The 27,930-nt window shown below is 48.2% G+C and overlaps 1 protein-coding gene across 1 annotated transcript; it reads right to left on the minus strand.

Annotated features, from left to right (window-relative positions):
• Positions 1-572: 572 nt before the first annotated feature.
• Positions 573-23,473, minus strand: MYOM3 (myomesin 3). The gene is made up of 36 exons (XM_039733714.1): positions 23,358-23,473; positions 23,143-23,217; positions 22,387-22,552; positions 21,829-21,986; positions 20,541-20,636; positions 19,829-19,917; positions 17,506-17,550; positions 17,168-17,308; positions 16,511-16,672; positions 16,116-16,257; positions 15,830-16,029; positions 15,503-15,556; positions 15,233-15,360; positions 14,473-14,656; positions 12,417-12,591; positions 11,556-11,677; positions 10,867-11,054; positions 10,630-10,756; positions 10,066-10,244; positions 9,877-9,991; positions 9,461-9,617; positions 9,038-9,147; positions 8,546-8,590; positions 8,284-8,420; positions 7,091-7,235; positions 6,531-6,590; positions 5,783-5,850; positions 5,437-5,547; positions 4,717-4,804; positions 4,064-4,102; positions 3,702-3,807; positions 2,815-2,978; positions 2,121-2,157; positions 1,986-2,008; positions 1,843-1,898; positions 573-1,183 (listed from the first exon to the last, which is right to left on the minus strand). The coding sequence occupies exons 1-36, from the start codon at positions 23,462-23,464 to the stop codon at positions 887-889; spliced, it is 4,296 nt and encodes a 1,431-aa protein (XP_039589648.1). The 5' UTR covers positions 23,465-23,473; the 3' UTR covers positions 573-886.
• Positions 23,474-27,930: the final 4,457 nt, after the last annotated feature.

The following is a 27,930-nucleotide window of genomic DNA, read 5'->3' on the forward strand; positions in this document are numbered from 1 at the left end:
AGTGGTGACTTTGTCCAGCAGATGTCAGTGAAGTGCATCTATCTGAATTGAATTACATTCAGTTTCTTTTTACTTTTTATTTGAATAGAAGATAAAAGATAAAACGTGGAACATTGCTTGGAGAGTGAATGCAGGAAGCAAATAGCATGTGTTATTTTTTCTTCTCACCGACTGCACAAGGAATTCTTCTCTCACTCCAGCCCTTGAGTGATGTTCCTTGCTGTCTGTGCAAGCCTGACTGTTGATTTTGGAAGATTTTCATTAGATGTGTCTTGCAATTAGATTGCTTAATTCAAACAGGGCCTGTATCCCAGGGGTGGGTGACCTCTCTAAGTTAACTTTTCCTTCTATTTAAATAGAAACCCAATGCTCAGCTTTTTCTTACCAGTTCACCACCCTTTTTTTAGAAGGTAATTTTAAAGAAGGTTCACACAGAAAGCCAGATTTGTAATTACATTTCCCTGTGAGAATTCCTGATGTGCAGGGTCACTTTTATGTGTGGAGCATGTCCTGACTTCCCATGCACCCACAGGTGGAGTGATTTCATCATGGATGGACTCAAAGCAGAGATGTCACCAAGGGGTTGAGTTTAATGACACACACACAGGCTACAAGAAAATCTGTTACATGTAGTGATTTAATACAAAAATCCCCACTGAAAGCCTCACGTGTGGATCCTCTGGTATTTCCCACACAGATTTACCAGGAGAGAGTCTGTCTGGAAGGTGAACATGCAGTGTACACACGTGTGCACACACACACACACACACACAGAATTGTTCTCTAACAACTGCCAAAACACTGAAATATTGCTAAAATAAACACAGAGACACCGAAAGGCATCTGAAGGAGTTAAATTCCTCTCAAACTCAAGGAGACAATGAATTCATTTAGGCTTTTTCATGGTAATCCCAGCTGGGACTTCCTGCTCTGTTGCTACTGGGATCTCCCCGTGTTTATAGACACTGATAGTGACCTGCCCTATTTCAGACCCATATTTATTCTTGACATAGATGCTGTATTTTCCTGTGTCTTCATTGCAGACTCTCTCTATGGTGATGGTGACCACTGAGCCCTTCACATCCATCTTGTATCTGTCCTTAAACACGATGGCCTTCTCGTTTTTGAACCAGCTGATCTCTGGGTAGGGGTCTCCAGACACACAACAGGTTAAGCACAGGGTCTGTGGTGAAACAGAGAACAGAAATGGATTGTGGAGCTGTAAATGTACAGGGAAATTCACTTCACAGAATCACAGCATCATTTAGCTTGGAAAAAACCTTTAAAATTGAGGCCAGCTCTTAACCCAGCCCTGCCAAGGCCACCACTGAACCTTGTCCCCAAGTGCCACATCCACACCTCTTTTAAATTAAACACAATAAAAATCAGTTCTCACATTCCCATTTGCTGACATTCCACCATTGATATCTGATATTCCTTTTCCTGATATCCTCCAGTACAATCAGGATTAACCTGCCTGAATTCCCTGGGCCTGACTCGTATTTGTCTCTGTCTTTTATAGCTCCCAGTGCTGTGAGGTGCCACTGAAACAGGCACTGCAGTTACTTTGCAGGGGTTTTGTTTTGCTCAGTAGAGGGGAATGTGACTCAGAAATGAAAGCAGGGAGTTGGGCTGATGGGAGAATCAGGCCCAACATCTAAAGGCCTTCAGAGTCCAGTGCTGTGAAAGGGGAGAAAGGATCTGTGAAGGTGACCCAGGAGGGCACCACTTCCACCTCTGGCAGAGCAGCAGCTCAGAAGAGCTGCTGGCAGTGCACAGGAGGGTAAAACAAGGATCCTTCTGTGTCTGTGCAAGGACAATTAAGGAGTTACTCAATATTACCTTGTCCTCCATGATGGTGGCAACATCTGGCAGACCTTGAACGACTCTGGCACGACCTGGGAATGAACAAATAGAACCTTTTCGTTTTTCTTATCAGCAAACTTGGCTTTGTTTCACTGAAGGGAAGAGATTCGTTTACTTACGCTTCTCTGCTATTGCTGCTTCCCTGAAAGGGAGAGAAAATGATTGTGGTTTTGTTTATTAGCCATTATGTTAACAATTTAGAGTGTGAGACTCAAAATAGATTTAGCTGTGAAAATATTTAGGCAGGAACTTACTTTAGCCTCCTGTGCTCAGCCAGGGCATCTTCGAAAGCTGCAGGAATGAAAGGTTTTAGGGAAAGTTGCCTTTTGTTTTCATTTGACTCAGTAGATTTAGCATTATGTTGTTGTTACCAGTGCTGGGACTACATGGATAAATGTAATTATCCTCTAGATGCTATCTGGCCCTGCCTTAAGGAACCACAGCTCTGTGTACTGCTGAAATAAGTGGGACTGAGTTCTCTCTTCCCAAAGAGAACCCTCTAGGTGCTATCTGTCCCTGCCTTAAGGAACCACAGCTCTGTTTGTGTACTGCTGAAATAAGTGGGACTGAGTTCTCTCTTCCCAAAGAGAAGTTCTGAGGAGGAAAAAACCTCTCAACAGTTTGGAAAAGCCTTTGTAAACCTGGAAGTTCTCTTTTCCAAGATGCCACCTGTGAGCTCTTGTCCAGGGGAGGAACTGGACACATCCCAGGAGCAGCTGCCCCCTTCTCATCCTTTCCCCAGCAATGCCAAGGCTCCCTAAAGGCTTCAATCCTTTCTCCTGCACACTTCCCCTCTCCTCGTGCTTCTGTGGGCTCTTCCCTGTCCTCCCTAGCCCAGTTCCACATGGATTCCACATGGAAATCAGCTCCAGCTCCAGCAGGGAGACAGGAATCCCTGCCCAGCTTTGGAGGGCTCCTGGGAGGCAGCTCAGGGGTGCCTCAGCTCACCTTGCCCAGACAGGTCTGTGGACAGTTTGTGGGAGCTGCTCCCATCGAACATCTCCAGGGTGTATTTGCCCTTATCAGCCTCCTGGGGCTCCAGGATGTGCAGCCAGATCTGGTTCATGGTGCTGCCAGCTCTCATCCTGTCACGGCTTTCCAGCTGTTTCTCCCTGAGGAAGCAAGTGATGTCATTTCAGTCATATTTAGCAGAAATCACTTCTTTCTAGTGGGAGTCAGGATTTATTTAATGGAGAGGCGAAATCCCACGGGGCTGTACTTTGAGGCAGTTTGCCAAAGCTTCATAAACTCTACAAAAGACCTCCTAGTTCTTATTTAAAGGATTAAGTCCCTTATAGATGTTGAATATTTGTAAGTATTTAGTCCTTGAATGTTATTAAAAGTTCACTTCCTTATCTACATGTGTAGGTGGTATCTAATAAAACACCAGCTCTCTATTTAGGAAGACAGTATGAGGCTAAATTAGTGTTTGGGAAGAATTTTGTAATTTTGGGAATATTTTTTATTCAGAGTGGGGGAAGAGAATGGTTTAGGAAAACATGAAGTGGTAAAAATAAAGTGTTTGAAAAAATTCTGTCTGTAACCAAGGAGGCTGTAACTGAGCAGTATCATAAGTGCAGCATCATTATTATTCTAGGAAAGATGATCACTTATAAATATTTCTGCAATGCTACGATAAAAATAACATGACTTTCCATTCTGGAATTCCCAGACATGTTCCAGGATGGGAGTGAACTGTGGATTTCAGCCCTCACTCAGACAAATCCACAGTTGCCTGAAAAATGTATGGGCTCAGACCCAAATGTTTAATTTTGGATAAACAGTTACAAGGAGCAGTGCTCCAGAAGCTTTGCAAGTACTTTTTTGGGACTTACTTGTGGTACCAGGTGGTTTTCATGTAGTCTGTGTAGTACTTGACATCTGTGTAGATTTTGATGCCTTCCTCAGTGGGCTGGATTTTCAGAGGAGTGGCAGAAAGAGCTGGTGGTGGAAGGGAAAGACTGAAATTGAGGAGGAATGCCCAGATTTACCTGTTCCAGAACAAAATCCCTGCCAAAGGGGCAGGAGGGGTGGTGCTGGGCTTGTTCCACACCCAGGGGCAGCTGTGCCACCCCAGCTGTCCCCTCTGCTCTGGTGCTGAGAGCTGACATACCACTGATCCTGCACAGCTCCTTCAGAAGCTCCTCAAAGGCTGAAAGACAAAATGGAAGTGTCTATAAACACAAATCATACATACCACTGATCCTGCACAGCTCCTTCAGAAGCTCCTCAAAGGCTGAAAGACAAAATGGAAGCGTCTATAAACACAAATCCTAGCAAACCACATCCAATCTGCCAATTCATTTCACTGTGGTTAGGATGTTCTCTATCCACGGGGTATTTGCTGTCTTTTTCTGTGGCAGAGCTCACTGGGAATGGAGGTTTTGCCTCTGATTCATTTGTTTTCAGATGCTGGGCATTTCTTACTAAATTTAGATGCTCCTATCTTCCTTCCCACTCACCACGTACCTCCCAGGCAGGAGATTTATGTACCAGGTTTAAGTGATGGATTCCAGAGGTCGGGGCAGCATTTAATCTTGGCAGCAGAACCTTCTGATTGATTCTGGGCTGAAGTGACTGAAACATCCCTGAGCTTTTATCTGTGGGGCTTGGCAGAATTTATGATGCAGTCCTGGCTTGAGAAATGACTGCAGATGGAAATGACATCAGCATGTAGGGCAGGAAACTCTTTACATTTAGCCAGTAACTTTTTTGTGTGGGTTTTAACTCCTATAAAAGCACACAGGAGTGGAGGTTTCATTGAAAGAGAGGATATTTGGTTTTAAATCCAAAATGAACTCAGGGCAGGGGTGTGAATGTGTCTTACTGTGTGATCCAAGGTTCTCCTACCTCCTTTTGTGAGGTCCAGCTGGGTGGAGTCCTCTCCTCGGTGATCTGAAACCACTGCCTTGTACAGGCCCTCGTCTGCCTTGGTTACCTACCAAACAGTGTGTGCATGTGTAAGATTGATTAAAATAACCCAAACGAGCCCCAAAGCAAACAACACCCCTCCCAGAGAAACTTCCCACATCACTGAAACAGGGCAGGATTTGGAAAAGGGGGAAAAGCTGAGATTGTCTTCTTCCTTCCCAATGAATTTGGTTGCACTGAGCAGAAATGAGGGGGGAAAAAAAGATCAATTTGTCCCAAAACCTCCTGTGAAAGGATAGGGGGTCTGGTTCAGAAGCTGTTGGTTTTGGGGGGTCAGCAGCTCAGCTTTTGCCTCAGTCCCTGTGTGAAACCAGCTCTTTTCAGCCTCTCAGGATGTGTTAAACTTGGAACAGCCACCCACTGCTAAAAACATCTTATTTCTTCTTAGGATCTTCATATCACAGCCTGGTTTGGGTTGGAAGGGACCTTAAAGATGCTTTAGGTCCAACCCCCTGCCATGAACTCCACTAGAACTCAGATTCAGAACCTGACTGTACCATGAAAAGTTTCTTCTCTTTTGCTTTTCTCAGCGTTTCTTTCACTCCCGGGCAATACCCCAAACCCACGTGGAATAGGAATAAGATCAGCCCACATTTTTTGCCATTTTCCTGTGGACCCCTGAGCTGTTTGATGTTTCACCTGGGGGATCTGCAGAGTTCCCATCCCAGTCTGTGGATCAAACACTCCCCCAGCTCGTGCCTTGTGATTGAAGAACCACTGGAAGTTGGTGTCCTTCCTCAGGTTTGTTGCCTGTTTGAAGTCAACATTAAGAAGTCAAAATCCATTTGATTTCTTAATTCTTGGATGTCCTAATATGAATCATCACTTACATTACTCCAGAACCTGAGAATTTCCCTTCTTTGTTAAAATTTCTGCCCAAAAGAAACCATCTCCTTACTGTCACTGCAGCAAAGCATTGGCACGAGCACTGCTGGTATCCTCTGAAAATTGCCCCTAAAATTCAACGCTGAAGGAATTCTGTTACCTTGCAGGTGAGGAGCACTTCACAGCTCTCCAAAACTTTCCACGTCAGGTTCTCTATGAAATGTGGACCTGAAAAAGAAATGAAATCTCTCTGGTGGTGCCTTTGCCGTGTTTCCTGCGGGAATGCTTCCATCTAGTGCTGGATTCCCGCAGTGCACCTGGGAATTCCGAGTTTCCAGGGAGCAGGAGGGAAACTGAAATAAATTACTTTAGATCCTTTCATCCCATTCTGGGCAGCTCTGAAGCCGAGAAGGAGACTGGATTTATAATGTGCTGTCACAGTCACTAACAAGTGAATATTTTTATCCTCTCCAGGAGGGAATCACCTTTCCAGTTGTAATATTTTCCCAATGAAATTGTTTTATAAACTTTCTTCATCAATATAAGGTGGGAGGTGAAAGTGGAATGCATGGATCTTTACAAACTTAGCTAGAAATCCTGTTTTTTACAAGTGGATCTTAATTACAGAATGAGTATTCAGGTTGGACAATTTTCAGAGTTTGAAAGTGTTCAGTGCCACAGCACTGATGCAGAAGATCTCCACTGATAAATCTGCCTAGCTTGTCTAAAATCAGCTCATGATTTTGATTTTTAAGGGCAGGGCAAAGTGTCTGAAAACAAGGAGTCATCCTAGTGTCTTAATCAGCTTAACTAATGTGTTTAAAAAGATGCTGAAGTGAAATGAATTCACTTGGGTTTTGCCCTCCTGGCCTCATTCTGAGAAGTCCTGAGCCTTTGGCTGACCTTACCCTGCTTCTTCTTCCATTGTCTCCGTTTTGCTTCAGCTTCTTCTGCCACTTTAGCAAAAGCTATGGAACAGCAAAGGACAGAGTCAACAACGCCCCATCACGGGATATTTCCTCTACAACAGAGATATTTCCTCCTTGTCCTGGAGTGTAGTTGACACTTTCTTTATTACCTTTAGTGCAGTGAACCAGCTGCTAAATGCACTGAATTTCCAGCCTGATCCTGCCCTGATAAATGACTACACACTCTCCACTCTGCTGCCAAGGCACAGGTCACTGCAAGCTAATATGTGAAACATTTGGAAGGAAGAACTAAGCATTCCACTTCAGCAGCCTGCTTTTATCATCAAGCACCTATTTATAAGACTAAAAGCTTTAATTTATGATAAAGAGAGATTCAGATCATTTCTTAAATGATTCCTGGACTTTAAATCTGGGCTAAAATTTGCTCTCCCCATTCCCAGTGTGCCATTAGAACTGTTGGAAATACTTTGGGGCCTTGAGTTCCTCACAAAGTTTCCACTGAGCATGGCAGTCTATATTTGATCCTGAATTTCACTTACATTCATCTATGAGAGCAAGGGTGAATTGACCTTTGGCTTTCCCATCTTTGAGCTGGGCTGTGTACACCCCTTTGTCATCAGCACAGAAATCCTGGATTATCAGTTCCACGAGGCCTTTCTCTTTGACAAAGTTGATTTTGTGTGTCTGTGTAAAACAAAGGATAAACTGAAGAGATTTCCACAGTGGAACTGCTCCTGGCACAGCAGATATTGCAGTTGTTTTGGACCTGTTTCCTTATAAACTCCCCTCATTTTACAGGATGAGGAAGGCAGAGCACTGTGCTGTGCCAGGCTGTGGGATTCATCTGTTATTTTTGTGTGTAGGAACAGTAGAATTGTTTCCAGCAGAGAGAAAGTTCTGTAAAACCACCTAACCCAAACCATCCTTCCTGCATGGGCATTACAGAGCTGAACCAGAATATCTGTGATTTTCAGTGGCGTGGAATTGTTATAATCTCTGCTGTGCAGTTCCATATTTGGCCAGGATGAGGAATATCTGAGGAATATCTCCCCCTCTTGCTGAGGTGCAGGTACCACTGAGCTCCTGCACCTGAGAGTGCAGGTGCCTCAACACAAACATCATCATTCTGCCTCACTGCCCCTTTGCTCTGAGCAAATATTGTCCTTCCAACCAGCCTGATAAATTGTGCAGATCCCTGTCAGCTCTCCAGTGGAGAGGAGACAGATTTTAGAAGAGATAAAGCCTTGGATAAACTTGTTACATGTTGATTTAACCCCCCCAAGAGGGCACTGACAGCTCTGAACTGCTCTGGCCTCCACCTGTCCTTTGTTCTGGGGGTCCTGGTTGTAATCTGGGCATTGCTGCTCTGCACTGAGCTGACAGCCCATGATTTATATTTGTGCTTCATTCTCAACTGTTCTCCCCTCTGCTCCCCTCATTCCAAGAATTTTTAAATGTTCTAATATTAATTTGATATGGGAGGACAAGGAGGAGGCCTGAACATTTTTGTGGATGTTTGAGGAGGTTGGAGGGTGCTGTAACACACGGGGTTATTTCCAGTGCTTTGGACTGAGAAATAAATCACTCCCATCTGCTCCTAGAATTCAGGAGATTTGCCTGTATTCAGTTCCAAATCCCCATCAAAATATCCGACGGGAATTCAGAAAACTGGGACCGTGCCATGTTCAGCAGTGGGGAAGCAAGTCGAGGTGAAATGCAGAATGAAACCTACCGGGGTACTGCTGAGCTCCTTGGCATTGAAGATCAGGTGCAGCTCAGCCCTTGGGGACAGCTTCTCCACCTCCAGCCACAGCCTCACTTCCCCTTTCTCCAGAACATCCACGTTCCAGCCAGATACCAGCTTGATCACTGGCAACAGAGACAGCCAGCAGGGCAATCACAGGCCCACCACAGGGTCTGGCCCAGCCGGGGCTCTGCTGGTTCCCTTTTCCCAGGCTGGCCCCTGCTCGTGGCTTTTTGCTGCTTCAACTTACGTGGGTTCCTGATTTCGTGGCTGCGTTTCAATAACTTGTCCAGATCTGAAATGCAGAGAATTGAAAGTCAACTCTCAGCCAAAACAAATTAATGGTATCAATTTAATTTAATTTGTTGATAGTTTATGTCAAAGAGAAGATAAAACATTCAATAATGGGGAGGACTAGAGAAGGTGGTGAAGGGAATTGTTGGTTATGTCTGAATAAAGCATTGGGAGCGTGCTAAAGTTATAAATCACTGTGACAGTGTAGCCAAATGTGAAATCTGAACTGCAGTGGAAAAATGGCTTTGCAGAAGCACAGAATCTTTCCTTAGGGGCTGTAAAAGAAACTGCCCTTGGGCCTTCAAGGAATGGGAAACATCTTTTTAGTGATACCATTAAGTGACATTAGTCACTTGCTATTCTTCTGCAAGAAGCTTTCCTCTAAACATCTAAGATTAGAAAATGAGGGCACACTAGTTTTTTGTTGTTGGCAATTATCAGTTTTTACCTTCTTTTGTTAAAGTGCAGCTGGCAGAGATATCATCATCTACATCCGTGACCTCCACTGAATACACACCCAGGTCCTTTTCTGAGGGCTCTTTCAGTATCAGTTTTGATCTAGAAGTAAAAAGAATTATAGCAAAAATATATATTTTCCTCAGAAATGATATCTCCTGTAACAGAATTTGATACACCCAGAGCAGGAAATGTAGAATTCATTGGAATTTATAAATGCCACTGAGGAGCGAGGTAAAGATATTTGGCATAGGATGGCAGCTGCTCCCCACATTGCACTGACCAGTCCCTCTCATGGACTCCAGGGCTAGGAATCGAGGAAAGGACAGGAAAACACCTGGCTTCAGGTTTTTCTTGGTGCTTCATGTGTTGTTTGCTCACCAGTTCATTTTCTCAGTGTGCATTAGATACTCACCTATTGCCTTTCTCTTCAATCTGCACTCGCTCAGGATCTGGAGGTCCCTCATAGTCCTTTGACCAGATAAATTCAGAGGAGTCATTCTTTTCAGGAGCTTCAAAGGCCATGTAAATGAAACCCTCTTCATCCACCCCAAGTTCAATTTCATTTGTGCCTGGATGAGTGGAAAACCCACAAAACATTCCTTACCAAAGGAGGTCAGGGTTGAGCTTCTGCACATCTAACTCAAAACAGCCCCCAAAACCAAACCACACAGAGCACAGTCAGAGCTAATTAATTTGGGCAGCTTGATTTGTTCATCATTGTTTTACTGGGGGTGTTTCTTGCTGTGAAACAAGTAGCTGATGCTGCTTTCCACCCAGATCATACATTTATTTACAGACTGGCCCAGTCTCATGGCTTTAGCTTCATACCAGGTTTGGTTTTAGCCACCACAGGGTCTGAGGGGAGTGAAGGGGGTCCAGCTCCCGCCTTGTTCAGTGCTCGTACTCGGAAAATGTAGCACTTCCCTGCTTCCAGGTCTGAAACCTGCAGCAAACACAGCCAGCAGTTAATGTCAGCCTGGCACCAGCAGCACGTGGACACTGAGAGCAGCTACAGACCTTCATGTGGGTGGTGGCTGTGGGCTGCTTGTTTATCTGCTTCCACTCCTCTGAGCCTTCTTCACACAGCTCTATGAAGTAGCCTGTGACTGGTCCTGCCCCCAGGTACAGAGGAGCTTCCCAGTGCAGCTGCAGGGAGCAGTCCCTCACCTCAGAGCACCTGACATCGTGAGGAGGGCCTGGCACAGAGGGAACAGGGAAAACTGCAGTTGGGTTGGGATCGGAGAGCAGAGTTTAGCTAGCAGCTGAGTGGTGGGTCTGTAGGGGTGGTTTATGAAATAGCATAACCAGCTGCCTTCATGGTATTTGCTGTGGTGTAAAGAAAAGGGGATTTAGAGTTTAGCTCCCGATCCTTCATTCTCTGGAAACAATATTATTAAAAATACCTGGGTGCTCTATCTGTGTACTGCAGGAATAACACCCTGCATCAGAACAGCCATGGAAGTGTTTTGTGCTTTTCTGTCCTGGCAGCAACCATTTCTATGGTAGAAACCCCTTGGAAGGGGGAGGAGATAACAAATCCAGCTGGTGACATTTTCCTGGATGGTTTTACGTGAGGGATACCTGGCTCTGGCATTGTCCATTCCTCACATCTGAACAAGTCACTGGGCTCGGACACTTCCCCAACTCCAGCCCTGTTCATGGCACGGCCACGGAACCCGTACAGGTGCCCCTCCTGCAGGCTGCTGACCTTGGGGTGCAGAAGGGCAGACGTGGTCAGTTCAGCAGGACACTGGAGAAGCAGAAAAAGCCCAGCTCACCCTTGGTGCAGCTGTTGCCAGCTGTGCCCCACGTGGATACCGTGCAAACGCGCCGAGGAATCGGCCGAGTGTTGACTTCGTGCCAGTCGGGCTCGGAGTGCTCGTGCTGGTCCAGGAAATATCCCAGGATCTTTGTTCCTCCTTTGTGCTTCGGGGCTTTCCAGCCAATGGTCATCTCAGTCTTGCCACAGTGCAGCAGCACAAAGTCACGAGGGGCCAAGGGACAGGCTGGGCACAGAGGGACAGACAGAGCAGCAGGGTCAGCACAGTGTCCACGTTCTCAGTTGGGAGTCACAGCAAAAGCCTTGGCTGTGTCTCAGGAGCTCCCTTGCCTGGTGCTTTATGGTTTGTGTGGCAGAAAAGATGGGAGCAGTGGGTTGATAAAAAGGGGAACGTGGAAGGTTGGGTCCTGGATGGTGTGGTTGTAGGATTTTCTAATTTCCCTGGGAAATTCCCAATGTTGATTTCCAGACATCTAATAACTGAGCACTTAAAATGGTCGCTTGTATCCAGAGCCAAATTAGCACCACAAATGTAACACACTGCTAGGCCAAAATGCTAATTAATTAACTCTGTCCACGCTTGGCAAGTGTAATTGATGGCAGAAGCTGCAGGGCACAAGAAAATGAGTTCCCTTTTGTTTTGTTTCTCAGCCACTGTCACCACAGCAGGCAGTGGTGGCTGTGCCTGACAGATGGGTTGGAGGGGTTTCATTTGCTCACTACTCACCGATTGCTGGCCTGACAACGATGGGATCTGTTTCTGGTGAGCTCTCACTCAGTCCTGCATCACTGACAGATTTCACACAAAACACATATTCTTTTCCAGGCTGCAGCCCAGGAACAGTAAATCTGGGAGAGCAAATTAATACGTTTGCGTTTGCCTGTGCACAGGTAAACAGTGCTGGAACAGACAGCAACAAAACTTAATAGGGCTAAGTTCTTGCAAAATCATTATTCGTTACTACAAATTAATGCGTCACATGAAATGGCTCCAGATAACTCACAGTGGGTATGGATCAGATGGAGAGGAATCACCATGGGCAGGGAGATAAACAGGACTTTTTAATGGACTTTTTCTGATAACTCACAGTGGGTATGGATCAGATGGAGAGGAATCACCATGGGCAGGGAGATAAACAGGACTTTTTAATGGACTTTTTCTGATAACTCACAGTGGGTATGGATCAGATGGAGAGGAATCACCATGGGCAGGGAGATAAACAGGACTTTTTAATGGACTTTTGCTGCTTGACACGTGACCCTCCCAGCTGGAGAGTGCCTGTAAATCCTGCATGTGACTGACACCGACTTACTCTAGTGGAAAACAGGCAGACCCTGGAATGTGGTTCTGCTGGTGCCCCAGGCTCCGTGGGGCTGTGCAGCCCAGCCCATGGAGAGCACACAGCCTTGGCTGGGGCTTGGAGCAATCCTGCCCCCTCCAAGAGGCCCCGTGTCGGTGTGCCTGCCAGCCTGTGCGTGGGGACTGAAGGAAGTTCTTTTTATATCTGAAACACGACTCCAGGCAGAAAGAGAAGAATGCAGGTTGGGCCCCTGGCACGGCTCAGCGGGGCAGAGGAGCTGCACTCACTCGTTGCCTGTCACTGGCTTGTTGTTGACTGTTTGCCACTGCTCCGTGCCCGTCTCCCGGCAGTAGATGTAGTAGCCAAGGGGCTCCAGGCCATCCCTGGGCTTGTCCCACTGCACAACAACAGATGTCTTGGTGTCCCTGAAGGCCAAAACCTGAGATGGTGGAGGTGGAGGAGCTGAAAAAGGGAAGAGACAAACAAACAACACAGATAAAAGTGGTGAGGGTTAAAAGCTATAATTTCAAAAAGCCCTAACTTTTATAAATGAGTTGGCCTGTTTGATCTATTCACCTTTTCCAGAGCACCAATTTCAGATTGTTGCCCAGGGAAGCTGTGGCTGCCCTATCCCTGGAAGTGCCCAAGGCCAGCTTGGATGGGGCTGGAGCAGTCTGGGACAGTGGGAGGTCCCTGCCTATGGATGAGCTTTGAGTCCCTTCCAACCCAAACCATTCTGGGATTCAGTGGAATTAGAGCAGAATGCCACAGACAGGGGCCCACTCTGCAGGGTCTGTTTTGTGCTTGGGTTTGCCAGATGACTTCTTCCTCTCCCACTGATGTCTGCAGATACCCCACACAACCTCTCTGAAGCAGAGGAGAAGCAAAGCTCATCTTTTGATTGCCCCTGAACTGGGACCTGCTTCACTCTGCATTTCCATCTATGAGCGAACCCTGAGGAGCAGCTTCAGTGTGGGACAATACACAAATAAAGTCAGTGCTCATCCCTCTGCAGAAGAGAAACACCAACGTGAGCCTGTGGTCCTCCTTCTGTCAGCTCAGTCCCGGGAGAAAACAAGGCAAAGCAGCTCTGCAGAGGCTGCTGTCCTGGCTGAGCCCCCAGCCCCGGCTGCTGCAGCCTCCTGTCATTCCTTCCACGCTGTCACCTCCCTCACACCATGCTGGGAGCATCCTTGGATTAAACACAGGCTTCAACTGTTCCTACTTCATTAAATGTAATTCCCTGCTCACTGCTTGCTCAGATTAACACTGCCCTCACCAACTGCAAAGCAATTAAAGAAGGATTTAGTGCTTCAAGAGATTTCCTCCTATCAAAGTACTGCTGTGTAACCATAGAGCACACAGTTCAGAGGGGAGCGTGGGCAGGGATCCCCTGATTCCTGCATCCCTGTGGGCAGGGCTGGTGCAGGGCTGGTGCAGGGCACAGCAGGCACAGCAGGCACAGCAGGCACAGCAGGCACAGCAGGCACAGCAGGCACAGCAGGCACAGCAGGCACAGCAGGCACAGCAGGCACAGCAGGCACAGCAGGCACAGCAGGCACAGCAGGCACAGCAGGCACAGCAGGCACAGCAGGCACAGCAGGCACAGCAGGCACAGCAGGCACAGCAGGCACAGCAGGCACAGCAGGCACAGCAGGCACAGCAGGCACAGCAGGCACAGCAGGCACAGCAGGCACAGCAGGCACAGCAGGCACAGCAGGCACAGCAGGCACAGCAGGCACAGCAGGCACAGCAGGCACAGCAGGCACAGCAGGCACAGCAGGCACAGCAGGCACAGCAGGCACAGCAGGCACAGCAGGCACAGCAGGCACAGCAGGCACAGCAGGCACAGCAGGCACAGCAGGCACAGCAGGCACAGCAGGCACAGCAGGCACAGCAGGCACAGCAGGCACAGCAGGCACAGCAGGCACAGCAGGCACAGCAGGCACAGCAGGCACAGCAGGCACAGCAGGCACAGCAGGCACAGCAGGCACAGCAGGCACAGCAGGCACAGCAGGCACAGCAGGCACAGCAGGCACAGCAGGCACAGCAGGCACAGCAGGCACAGCAGGCACAGCAGGCACAGCAGGCACAGCAGGCACAGCAGGCACAGCAGGCACAGCAGGCACAGCAGGCACAGCAGGCACAGCAGGCACAGCAGGCACAGCAGGCACAGCAGGCACAGCAGGCACAGCAGGCACAGCAGGCACAGCAGGCACAGCAGGCACAGCAGGCACAGCAGGCACAGCAGGCACAGCAGGCACAGCAGGCACAGCAGGCACAGCAGGCACAGCAGGCACAGCAGGCACAGCAGGCACAGCAGGCACAGCAGGGCAGGGTTACCAGGCTGTGCCCCGGCGCTGACGGGCGCGCTGGGCACCGAGGGCTCGCTGATCCCGAACTTGTTCACGGAGCGCACGCGGAACCGGAAGGGTTTTCCCTTCTCCAGACCAAAGACTGCAAATCTTGGCGAGTTGGCTGGAGTCTCCAGGTTCACCATTTGCCAGGAGTTGCTGCCTACGAGTTGCTGCAATGAAAAATGTGATGGTTTACAACTCTGAAAATGAGCACAAAACCCTCCTGACCAATAACAAAGCCGCGCTTTGTAGGAAAGGAATTTTAAAAAGCTCCAAACAAAACACAAACCAAAGCCATGAATTATGTATTTCTTGTGGATGTACCCACACTTTTCACCCTTGGCAGCAGAGGGCCCCTTTGCTACAGAGGTTAGATGTAAGGATGCAGGAAGGGAGATTGCAGAAGATACTCATTAACAAACAGAGTGATTAGTAGGGAACAGGACAGTGAGGTATTGTGCAGTTCTTCACAGCTTTTCCACCTTTCAGGGCTGGAACAGTTCTTCCTGTTAGAATTGTGCCACTGTTCTGTGGTGTTAAAATTCCTTGTCCATTCCTTGTTAGTCCTTGAGAGTCAGGGCCATGGCTCAGGGCGCCTGTGGGGCTGGAGGAGGCTGAACCAGCTGGGTTTGAGGCTGGATCTCCCCAGTTCCTAACTGGGAATGGCCTCACCTGTGCCTTGGCTCACCTGAGAAAGAAATGGTTCTTCTCTGCAGCTCCCCTCCTGCATGGTATTATTTTCTTACCTTTTCCACATAATAATTCAGTGGCTCTCTGCCTCTTGGATCTGGTTCATCCCAGGCTAAAGCCACATAATCTTCTCTGACTTCACTTGCATGAACATTGGTGGGTGGCAGGGGAATTTTAATGTGTCCTATGGGAAGGCAGAAAAGGCTTCAGTGATAATGTGGCAGGAAAATAAAAATTATTTTTCAATGGATTCTGTTCTCCCACTATAAATGAAGATTCTTCAATATAAAGAAGGAGACAAACACTTTGAGGCAATTTGAACTCACCCTCCAGGTCATCCTTGGATATTTCTATGGTCCTGCCCTGGTCGTATGGGATCACTGCAATGACAAACAGGGCAGGGTTACCCACCCACAGGAGGAGCCTGGGGACAAGGACAGAACCCAGGACTGGCTCGTTGGTTCTGTGCACAATTACAGACATTTTATGTCACAAACAATGGTACTTTGAGCTTTTTCTGTTCAGAATGCTCCCGAGATGGGCTCAGCAAAGACATTTTTGGGAATGGGGAGGATCTGGACAATCTGCACTCAGTCATTCCTGCAGCCTCCCGTGGTCCCGAGGGAGCAGATTGTCCTGGCGTTGGTACCCACCTGTCACTCTCTTGTCCCTGCTGGGGTCCTGGGTGGTGACAGGGTCACTGGCCCTTGAAGGGTGGCTGCTGCCAGCCTTGTTGACAGCCTTGACCCGGAACTGGTAGGTGTGTCCCTGAGCCAGGCCCAGCACGGGGCACCTGCAGCCCTTCACAGGCTGGGCACTGCACTGCAGCCACTGCTCTGAGCCAGCCTCACACCTGCAAGGACACACAGCCACGGGCTCCTTTCTCCTACTGCCACCATCCGATGGGGGTGCTTGGCTCCAGGGTGGTGCCTTACAGACCTTTCAATGAGGTATCCCAGGATGGGGCTCCCTCCATCATCGCTGGGTGGCACCCAGGAAAGGATCAGGCAGTCTTTGTTCACATCGTGGCATCTCACGTTCAGGGGGGATCCTGGGGCCCCAGCTGTCAGTGCTGCAGCATCTGCAAAACACCAGCTCAGGGTGGGTAGGCTCTGGTCTTTTCTCTCCTAGAATTTTCATTGAGTAACTTAATTTTAGGCATCTAAGGGCCTATCCCAGTAACACAATTTTCTAACACTGAAATCACCAGCGAAAATAAGATTTGGTCATTGTGATGATTGTATCCACACACAAAAAATTAGGAGCTGTTTCCTTGTGTGTGAGGGGAGGGAATTCCTTTCTGGAGGGCCTCAGGAAAGGAGATCTGCAGGTACCTCTAACAAACACGTAGGTGCTCTGCTCCTTGTGTCCGTGCAGCGAGGGGACACGGATGGTGTAGAAGCCCTCGTCCTCCTTGTGGGCACACAGCACTGTCAGAGAGGCCTCACGCTCCTGGGACCGCAGCTCCCGACCTTCCGAGTCCTGCAGCAGCTCCCCTGTGCAGCAGAGAAGGGGCAAGGAAATTCACCTGGATCTGCCTGCCTAGGAGTGGCAATATTTATTTCCACATGCCTGAAAAAGCACAGAATGAGATGAGGGATCTCTAAGACATTCCTGGATTATTTTTGTGCCTCCAAATTTCAGCCATGGACTCCGATCCCCAGAAAGAGCCAAGCAGAACAACACAGAGTATCCAGAAGTTTTGCTCACTGGAGAACCCCAGGCTCTTTTCAAACTAAGCTCTTCAAATGTTCTTATGAACAGGAATGTCATTACCTCCAAAACATTTCAATGGTATCAATCCTTTACAAACAGGGAGAAGACAAACATTAAATAGTAACATCTGCAGCTTGAGCAGAGCTGAGAACAGCTCAGGAATCCTGGATTTTAATGATTTTCTTTTTTTTTCTGTGTACATTCAATCACAGCTGTGAATTCCAGTGGGACACCCCAGAGGTAAATGCACATGAACTCAGCTGTTGCCTACAAACCATCTCTGAACCAGGTGATGCCTCGTTGGTGGTCCAGTAAATCAGAGGAGAAGTAGCAGGAGAGGGTGAAAGGCTCCTTTTCTCTTGCAAATAAGGGTTTCAGTGGAAAAGCAAAATCTGCCTCTCTGGCCAGAAGGGATCCTGTGGAATGAAAGTCAGCATGACAAAAAGCCTTCCAGAGCTTCCTCCTGTGGTATTTTTATTGTCATATATTTAGAGTGAGCCTTGCACACTTTGCATGTGCAGTCAGGCTGACAGGAAAAGCTCTCAGGGAAAAAAAGAATCAAATTGCATCAGGCTATAAAAATAATTAATAGTAACATCCATGATTTACTCACTTTTGTATATTTCTGAATCAAATCCTGACTCCTTTCCGTAATATTCTATAAGAGAAGAGGAAAACACATTTAGCAAATCTCATGGAGTTTTTTTCTTATTAACTTAATAACACCCAGTGATGCTCAGCAAACTGTTTTTCCCTCAAACCAGCCCTTCATTTAAACCTTTTGAGTGTCATTATGGGCTAAAAGTTCAATTCATTGGACAGCTGATGCCCTTCACAAGCTCCAAGCCTCTGGGGATGTGGCTGCAGAGGAAATTGTTCCCATGACTGTTCCAGGGAAGCAGCCCTGCTCCACATGCTCACGTGCACTCAGTAACTCAGAGCTAAGGAGGGCTTGGTCACTTTGCCTTCTGCCTTTCAAGCAGGCAAGTTAAAGCCAAATGAAATAAAGATTTGAATAAAAGCAATCCCCTGGGTTTTAACAGTGTTCCCAGAGGGGATTCTTGGAAACGACCAGAGACTGGGACTTCAGGGTTGAACCAAAGGAAGGGATGTTTGTCTGAGACAGAGGCAGCTCCTGGAGCTCAGGGAAGGATGTCCCCAGATCTGCTGGATTCTCTGCAGGTGTCCCAGTCCTCCCCCTGCTCTGGCCTCTTGGCATCACAGCCCAACGTGAAATCATTTAGAGCTGAAACCCCACAACTGATGCACTTAGCATGAAACTGAGGTGCTTTTCTCTCGAGTTACAGCCAGTGCCCATAAAATAAAGCCTGTGCTTCCAGTGGTGAGGCTTGGCAGTAGCAGACCGAAAAATGAGGAGTGAGTGTGACCACTGGAGAGGAGGGAAATACAAACCCTGGAGGTGAAACAGCCCTGTGAGACCTTTGGCAGTAGCAGACCAAAAAATGAGGAGTGAGGGAGGGAAATACAAACCCTGGAGGTGAAACAGCCCTGTGAGACCCTCAGGATGCCTCAGGGAAAGGGAGAGTGGGTCCCAGGGACCCTCCCCTGGCACTGGGGCAGCCAGGGCCAGGGCAGGAGATGCCATGGCCTGCCTGGGCACCAGGAGTGTTTCCAGTGGAGGCAGGATTAAGGCCTGGCTGGAATCTCTGTTTTCAGAGCAGTAAATGCAGATTGCAGAAGGAGGACTCGGGTCACTGGGATGGCTCTGGGGGAGGAGCAGTGTCTGCAGTGCTCTGCAGTCCCTGGTGAGGAGCAGGTTAACAGGCACTCAGAGGTGAGGGGAGGAGAGCTGTCAGCCAGCCCCACAGCCCCTGTTCCATCCTCATCCTGCTCTGATCCTACAGATCCCCCAGGGAATCAGAGGAGCAGGTTATTATTGGATGGAATTTTGCCTTCAGGCTGCTGCTTTGTGGCAAAGGGCAGCTCCTGTTGTGGCCACACTGTGAGAACCTCCTGGTAACTCTTCCTGCATTAGGGTAGGGGGAATTTAGGGATCTGGGAAGGATGCAGATGAAGGTTTTCTGGGCTGGTGTACCTGTCCTTTTAGAATATGCCTGCTGCATGTTTCCAGTTATGCTGGCACTGTTTAATTAAAGGACCTGAAAGGTGTGATAATAGCCTGCTTTTACAGTCCTGGAGTTACAGTCTCCTTCAGGGATCTGCATCCCAGACAGGATCCAGATCAAAATATGGCATTTGAAAATAATAACACAGCCCATGGCAGAGGGCTCTGTCAGTCCCTCTAAAGGGTGTAATTGTCTTCAGCCCTGCAAGTCTGCTCTGTCCATGCTTTGTATTACAGAATTGTAATTTAGGTAGAAATAGATGAAATATGAACAGCTAAACTGTGATCCTGTGAGACTGCTCTGCATATTTCCTAAAGCTTGAGATTATTTCCCTTTTTAAGTGCTGGTGGTTTATTTACTTCCTTCCCCACGTCTGCCTTTGGCTGTGCACAGTGTGTATCTGTGGAGCCTGTGCCAGTTATTTTAAGAACTGCACAAATCCAAGAGGAAAACCTTGCATTTGCCTTTGGTAGTTACTGATTTCAGGGAAAAATGTGGCATTCCCTGCAATAATGCACTAAGAGGTCCCACTGAGAGCCACAGTTCTTGCCATTTCTGCCTTATCTTTAGCAGACTCTGTGAGCACGCTGAGTCCCACTGTGGGGCTGTTTCATAGCAGGCCAGAAGAAACAAGCACCTAAATTTAGTACAATTTTATCCCAGTGAAAGGACAGCTGTGTCCATGTGGAATCTGAAAGGAAAACCTTTGGCTGGGCCCAGAAGTGACTCAAGGAACAGGAGCTGTTCTGTCCTTTTCCAAGTGCCTGTGTGTGCCCATCAAGGAATGAAAATGTTTGGAAGACCCTGCAGTACTGGAAAGTTGAAACCCAAAGGAATATTTGTACTTACTCCTGACAAGCACTGTAGCAAAGGAATAAGCTTCACCATACTGATTCTTTACCTCCACACTGTACTCAGCAGAATCTTCCATGGAACATCTGAAAAAAAATTAATTCTCTCCTTCAAATTTCACAGAACACATTCAAAGGGGTACCCCTTTAGTCCCAGGGGTGTTTGCTTTTCATCCAGAAGCTGCTTTTCCTTTCAATTACAAGGATTTCTGGTAGTTTGTAGTCAATTTTTTCTCTAGAGACCCAGAAAGAAACCATTTTAAGTACTGAAGAAGCAAAAGGCCCGTGGAACACTTGATTGCACTGAAGATTTGCATTTGTCTGTCACTGATAACTCATTGTTCAGAACTAATGTTGTTCTAATTACACTGATCCATCCCAAATCACATTTTTTTGTCTGCTCATGAAGTGCTTAGTGTGCATTCCTTACCCCAAGGAAAAAATGTTGCTGATACATAAAAAAGAAGAGCACAGGTAAATGAAGCCATTAAATTTTGTTTGGTTTTGGTTTATTTTTCACAGATCTTTTAAACCTTGTGAACTGCTGTGGAGATTGGCCAAGGTTTAGCTCAAACACAACAGCCTAAAGGCAGGCAAGGTCAGATTCCAGAAGAATGACTTGGTTTGTTTATCACACACAGACTGGGAATTTAGGGCGAGCAGGTCTCACTCAGCTGAAAAAGCAGCTCAGCCAAGGGCACAGCCATTACCTGCTGATGTGCAGGGTCAGCATCCCAAATTGATTTTTGATCTTGTATTTTCCTGCTGGGGCTCGGCGGGGATCGATGGGGATTCCATTTTTATACCTGGTGGAAAAGAAGGAAACGTGCTCTTAGGGAAGGACCCACATCAACCACCAAGGAAAGAGGAGCAGACACAATTCCCACCACAACAAATTCCCTCTTTTCCAGATCTCCCTCTTCAAACCCAGCCAGTGTGGCAGTGAAACCCAGAGCCCTCCGTGCTGCTGTGTGGCTGCTCAGCCTTGGCTTCACGTCCCCTGCCCTGCAGCCCCTGTGAGTGAGTTCACAGATGTCTCTTCCTTGTGTTCCCAGGGATGTGTGGGAGGTTCAGATCCTCTTTGCCCTCTGAATAATTCAGAGAGGTCGTTCTGGAAGGACACAGGAGTGCAGAGCTCCCACAGTGGCAGAGCTGCTGCCCACGAGTCATTAGTAATGCAAATGTTTGCACACTTAAACCTTCCAGAGGAGGAATGGCCAATCACCTCAAACTGACTGAAATACTCTTTGCAAATTGGGCTTTTGAGGTGGTCTTTCATTTATTTCTGGTGTTTATGGAGCGTGCTGCACTCAGGCCCAGTCCTAACACTCTCCCCCTGAGGTTGGTTAATACGCAAAGGGAGGAAGTGACAGCTGTGTTGTATTTTACAAACTGTAGAAGCAGCAGCAGTTTAATGCTGAAACTCTCATGGTGTCCAAGGCAGCCAGGCCTTGTTGGGGCTTGTTTGTGGTGACTTAGTGCTGAAAGGAAGTTCTGCTTTTTGAGACTTAAATCCCAAATCTGCCTGCGGGAAGAGCAAAGGAAACAGGGAAACCTCCATGAGCACCAGCCCTGTCCCAGGAGGATCAGCCCTGTCCCAGGAGGATCAGCCCTGTCCCAGGAGGATCCCACGGGACTGTCCAGGGACACCTCCATGAGCACCAGCCCTGTCCCAGGAGGATCCCATGGGACTGTCCAGGGAAACCTCCCTGAGCACCAGCCCTGTCCCAGGAGGATCAGCCCTGTCCCAGGAGGATCCCAGGGGACTGTCCAGGGACACCTCCATGAGCACCAGCCCTGTCCCAGGAGGATCAGCCCTGTCCCAGGAGGATCCCACAGGACTGTCACTGCCCCCAGGCCCCCATGTCCCTGCTGGTCCAACCCCTCTGGACACCGAGGTGTTTTCTGTCCCCCCTGCAGCTCTCCCTCCCTCCCCGTGGCAGGACAGGCTGTCACTGCCGCGTGCCCGTGGCCGAGGCCGGGCTGGCAGTGCCATACCAGGTGGCCTGTGGCACGGGGACCCCCAGGGTGGTGCATGCCAGGGTGACATCCATGCTCTCCCAGACGGCGTGTGCCCGCAGCGGGATCCAGAGCAGCGGCGCCCGGCCCGCACGCAGCTCCAGCAGCTCCTTCTGCAGGCAGGCCTGGTGCAGAGCCTGTGCCAGGGAGACACGGGTCAGCCACTGCAAACTGCCATGCTTTCATTGCTAGGGTCTTCTGAGAAGCCTCAGGAAAAGAAATGGAAACAATAACTATCTGATTGCCGGAAGTCCTTTCTTCTATTCTTTTAGCATAGCATTTTAAATACAATATAATATCATAATGTAATAAATCAGCATTCTAAGAAATACAGAGTCAGGTTCATCTCTTCCCTCATCTGGGATCTGTGAACACAACGACACTCTTACACAAATTCTCTGACACGAGGGACCTGTGGTAATGTTTCAGTGGCAGGGGTGCAAAGCCTTTCGTTGGAGGGATTTGGGGTTGTCCTGACAGCTGCTTTGGTGTGGGATCCCAGTTTTAGCCCTGTTGGCATCTGGTGCCAGCTCTGACCTTCCTGCGCAGGCCCCTGCGGTCAGCCCTCACTCGGAGCTGCCTGCAGATCCTCAGCAGCTCCTCTTCCATCTTCTCCATGTCATTCCCAAAGCAAATCCTCTTCTGCCCCCTCTGTTCCAGCTCCAGGAGCTCAGCTTCCCTTCTTAGATTGTACTCCCTGGAACTACATGATGATAAAAGTTGACAGAAGTCAGGATAAAACTTTTTTCTCTCTTTTTTAGGGGTGTTTTTTGTTGTTGACAGCATTTTGGTTAAATCAGGAGTGGTAAGGACAGAAACACCAGCTGATGGAGTGTGGGTAGGAATGTCAGGGAATTAATTATCCCCCACAGGAACCAGCACTCCCAGAAGAGATCAGGCTTCCATGGGGACCCACTGTTTGGCCCCTTCTAATCCTGGGAGGAAGCTGGGAGAAGGATCAAAGAGAGCCTAAGATTTTCTGGGAAAGAGGGAGAGTCCCATCTGTTACTATTCATTAATTAATCTGTCAGTGTTTTCCATTTATTCCTTTAAAATCTGGTTTCTCTCACACCCCTACATGTAAGCAGGGCAGTGTTCCTCATTATCACATGGCAGCATCATTTAATTTCCTGCATTTTAGTTGAGGCCTGGTGTTTTTAAAAGAAGAACCTCTGGGTTAAACCTGCTCTTTTTGCTTTGAACAGAATAAATTGGGAGCTGTGACCCTGCTAGAGAGCTGTGATGTTGCCCACAATAGTTATATTTGGGTTACAATAATAATTCCTGACTTACTTTGCTGTTTCAGAGGTCAAGGCAAGGGCAGCTGCTATCGATAGGTCTGAGGGGCTGAAGGTCTCCTCTTCCTCACTTCCAGGGCCAGGTTCATGGAAAAGAATCCAGATAATGTTCCATTGTTTCACAAACTCAGAATTCTACAAATCCATGTAGGTGTAGAAAGCTCTGTGTGCACCTGATGGACTCAGCTTGTCCCTGACTCTGGGACTTACCTGGTTTTAAACCTTTTTTTCCTGGTTGTGGAGGTCATTTCCAAGCTCTGTTTCCTCTCCTCCTTCTGCTCCTCCTCTCTTTGGTGGAAGAAGGCTCGGGTTCCCATGGTGGGATGTCAAAGCCAAACTTTCTTGCTGGAATATATTGAAACATTCAAATCAGACACTCTAACCAAATCTTTTCAAGTCTTTGCTCTGCTTTGGGGTTCGGGGGCTGTGTGTGATTCATACAAAGATATTTTTACATCCACACCATGAGAGGGGTTTGGTTCCTGATGCTTCTGTGCCAAGTGGGATCAGGGGGAGAGGAATGGAGTCTCTAGGGAGCTGGAGCTGCCCCAGAACAGGCAACAGGCAGCCCCTTGAGGGAAGATTTGTTCTCCAGGATCTCCTCAGGAATCCTGGAGTGCTCTGGGTTGGGAGTTAAGGTCCATGTGATGGCAGGGACAGCTCCCACCAAGGCAGGCTGCTCCAGCCGTGCTCCAGAGCTCCAGCTGAGCTCTCCTCATGCTCCCGTGTACCAAGGTGTGGTTGCCATGGCCAGGCTGCACTCAGGGCTGGCACAGCTCAGCACTCCGAGAGGAGAATGCTTCATCCTTCCTTTCCATCCTCAGGATCACGTGTTTCTCCTGAGCTCCCAGGGAAAGGTTCAAAATCACGGAGCAAACAAACAGCATCCTCCCAAAGGTCAGCCTGCAAGGAGTGGCTCAGGAGCTGCAGGATTTTCCCAAAACCAGGAAAGCTTCCCAGGGAAATGCCATGGCACAAGTGGAACAGGAGCAAACCCTGGCACTCCTGGCTCCCATCCTGGCTGATCCTCTGTCTGGGAAGCCACAGCTCGCTGCTTTTAGCCTCTGACTAATGGCTGAGCATTAAAGACAATTTTTAACGTGGATCCCTCCCCATCTCCCTGTCCTGCATTAAATCCCAGCACCATCCTGGCCCTGGGCACGTTCACAGGGTCTAAAAGCTCGGGTTACTTTGGAAAGGCAGCTTTGCAAATGTAATTGTTGCTGAATAGAATTTGTTCAGGCATAGTTGTAAATCTTTCCCTAGCTCGTGTTCCATGACTGAAATTTTCCCTTGGCAAATCTTCCACCTGGATTTGAGCTTTCGAATCTGAACCTGATAAAAATACAAACCCTCAGCTTTCCCCAGTATAATTTTCTCATGCAGTTTTTTTACTTGTACAGCTTCCCGTGGATGTAAACAAATTTCTTATAAACAGTCCATGGAAAAGCAGGGTGTTGTAAATGCAAAATATCCCAACATGCAAATGAAAATACAGAATTATCTTGATAATGTTTCCTTTGTGGGCATTAACTTTGGAAGAAACAGCAAATGCTGACAAGTAAAAGGAGAAGAAAATAAAGCAGGCTTTTTTTGAAAAAAAAAAAATCATTGTGATTTCATAGTTTCTGCTGTCTTCAGAAGTGGTTCAGCTGCAGAATGAGCCCTGTCATCCTGGGCATCAGAGCCTCGTTTCCATGCTCATGAATAATTACTGATACAGACTCATTTTTACTAAATAATGAGTTTTATTTTTCCCTGAAAAAATTAATTGTTCTATAGTCACTGTTAAAACCTACACTTTTCAATTCAAATGCAGATTATTTTCTAAACATGCCAGTAAAACAGAGCAGAATCTGGTGAGAAAACATGAAGCAAACCAGGATTTTCATCACAACAACACTGGAAAAACAATCATTGAAGCAGATACAATCACAAAGCATAACCTACTTCTGCAGTGCAAGTCAGACAAAGCTGTCACACAACAAGTGATGCTGCTCTGCAGATCCCACAAACCCAGAACAAGCAGTTTATTTCGGATAAACCAAACTCACCCGGTGAAGGCTGCAGGGAGAGCCCTGTCCCAGGCAAGGCAAGGGACAAAGGAGGTTTCCTTCTGCTGCTGATGACACGAGGATGACTCTCCCCACAAGAATGTTCCCCATGTTGCAGTGCCCATCCTGCAGTCAAATATAGCCCTGCCAGGCCCTCCCTGACAATGGGGATGGCCCGGCTGGGACACCCCCTGCTCCCTGCAGTGCCACCCAACGCCCCCAGGCCTGCCCAGACGGGCTGGGGAGGGACAGGCACCTCCAAAATCCAGAGCTCGGGGTGTTGTGAGGAACCACCCGTGGGTGAGGACACGAGGCTTGACTCTATTTTCCTCAGAAGGCTGATTTATTATGTTCTATTTCCAGTATTTGGGGAAAACCCCTCCCAGCAATGTGAGGAGCAGGTGATGTTTCTTGTGGGAATGAATTCCACCATCAAGTCTGGCACAGCACCTAGGAACCATTTCTGGGAACCCTGTTTGCTTCACCATCCAAAGAAACCCAGCAGGATCAGCACCAGAGTCCTTTTGGTGGCTGTGTTTGTGACACTCCTAGCACAGCTCCAAACAGGAAGGACTGGGCATGTCTGAAGCACTTTGGGCTGAGCTGAGCTGTCAAAGGGAAGGAGCACTTCCCTTTCATTGGTTTTGTATCCATGGCCACTCGAGTGCTTCCCTGAATTTTGCCTTACGAGAAGTAATGTGTAATTATCATCTATTCTGCTTAAAATGAATAATTTCATTCATTTTGTCACATCAACCCCCTGTTATAAAATTTATTTTATTTCGAGGGCCGGGCACTGATCTTTGGTCACTGTGAGCAGGGACAGGACTGAGGGAATGCCTGGAGCTGCTTCAGGGTGGTTTAGGTTGGATTTAGGGAGAGGTTTTTCCCCAGAGGGTGCTGGGCACTGCCCAGGCTCCCCAGGGAACGGGCACAGAGCTGCCAGGAACGTTTGGACAATGCTCTCAAGCACAAAGTGGGGTTGTCGGAGTGTCTGTGCAAGGCCAGGAGCTGAACTTGATGATCCCTGTGGTCCCTTCCAGCTCAGGATATTCTGAGATTCTGGGAGCTCTCCTTCATTCTGTCTCCAGAATCAGAGCTTTCCTTTTGTCCTTCGTGTAAGATTTTCCTCCCAGAACTTGTTAAAAACTCCCCAGTGATTTTTCATGGTGTTCAAACACCCTCCAGTGCCAAGATAAAGGAACAAACAGGGAAGGGAATGGGATCCTTGGCTTGCACAGTGCTCATCCCTGGGCAGGGTCCTGCTGAGCTTCCCATGGGGCTGCTGCTGAGCCAGTGCCAGCTCCCAGATTAGCTGGGAAGACAAAGAGCAATGCTTTGCTCTAGGGTTACAGCTGCCACCTGCTGCTCTGCTGTCCCTGTCACCCGTGTGACATCTGCTGGGGACACACGCTGCCTGGGGCAAGGCACCCCAGCTTTTGTGGCCCAGAGCTGGGATCAGCCTGGCTGGGGAGGAGAGCGGTGCTGGGCGCAGGTGGCTTGCCTGGGAGACCTTTGGGGCAATGAAATCCTGCTGGTTATCTGGAAATGTTCCTGCACGGAAGGAGATGGAGGAGAGGAGGTCCTGGAGCAGCTGTTGGACACAAATGGATCCGTTTGGTTCTGAGCAGAGGAAGGCAGTGAGCTCAGCAGGGATGACGTGTTCCTTGCTCCAGTAAAATTCAACAGCATCAACATTTCTTCCCAAGCTTTTCCAAAGAGAAATGATGTGAGAAGTGATGATCTGTGTGTTAAATTTAGGAGGTGACTCATGAGACGAGAATCAGTTTCCCTCTGCTCAGAAGATCCAGGCCTCAAAGATCAATATTGACTCAGCCATGACGAAAGCAGGAAGCTGAGGCTATTGCAGAGGACAGGGCCCTGCTGCCTGTGATCCCTGGGAGGGTGGGACACAGAGGATGGGCTGCAATCACTCCTGCCTTTGGTTCAGGCAGGGATAATGCAGCCCTGCAGGTGTTTAAGGTCCTGAAGGAGAGGTGCATGTCCCAGCTCGGGGACACTTTGCATCTTTAGGCACCTGTGTGCATTCCAAAAATCCCCTCCCAGAGTCTCCTCAGTTCCCACCTGTCCTCCAGCAGGATGACACATTTATCACAGTCTGGGCTTGATCAGACCCTGTGGCAGGGCTTCTGCAGAGGGATTTGGAAAGGCTTTTAAAATAGAAAATAACTTAATTTTAGCAGCAGATTCAAATGCTCTCTCAAGGCCCCCATCCCTTCCACACGACTGCCCATACTCATCCTGTGCTGGGAGTTGTGTTTCATAACACAGCCCAAAATGTTGATTATTCCCTGGGTAGCATCACTGGGAATGTTGTTGACACAAGATATGAGCTCACAGGCAACTCTGAATAAGGTAATTGGCATCACTGGCTTTAAATGCCTCTCCAGTGGGGGTTTAGTGGAAAAAAATGTTACCCCTGGGGTGTCCCAGTCCTTGGGAACAACTCCAGGAGCTGCAGCATTTCTCTGTGTGTTGTTTTTTGGGGCACAGAGTACAGGGACCAGATCAAAAGACATTCCACAGACCCTTTGGTAGTGAATGGAATGGAGGGAGCTCCCTGGGAATGTCCTGCTGGTCACTGCCCAAGCCATGCAGTATTTCAGTCTTTGATACCCTCACACTTCTTCAGCACATTTGGAATTTTGCCCTTTTGGCCTCACGGGGCTGTGCTCCTTCAGCAGCTGTTGGGGCTGGGGCTCAGAGCT

The sequence above is a fragment of the Passer montanus genome, unplaced genomic scaffold, assembly GCF_014805655.1.
Source record: "Passer montanus isolate IOZ18808 unplaced genomic scaffold, ASM1480565v1 scaffold89, whole genome shotgun sequence".
Lineage (NCBI taxonomy): Eukaryota > Metazoa > Chordata > Aves > Passeriformes > Passeridae > Passer > Passer montanus.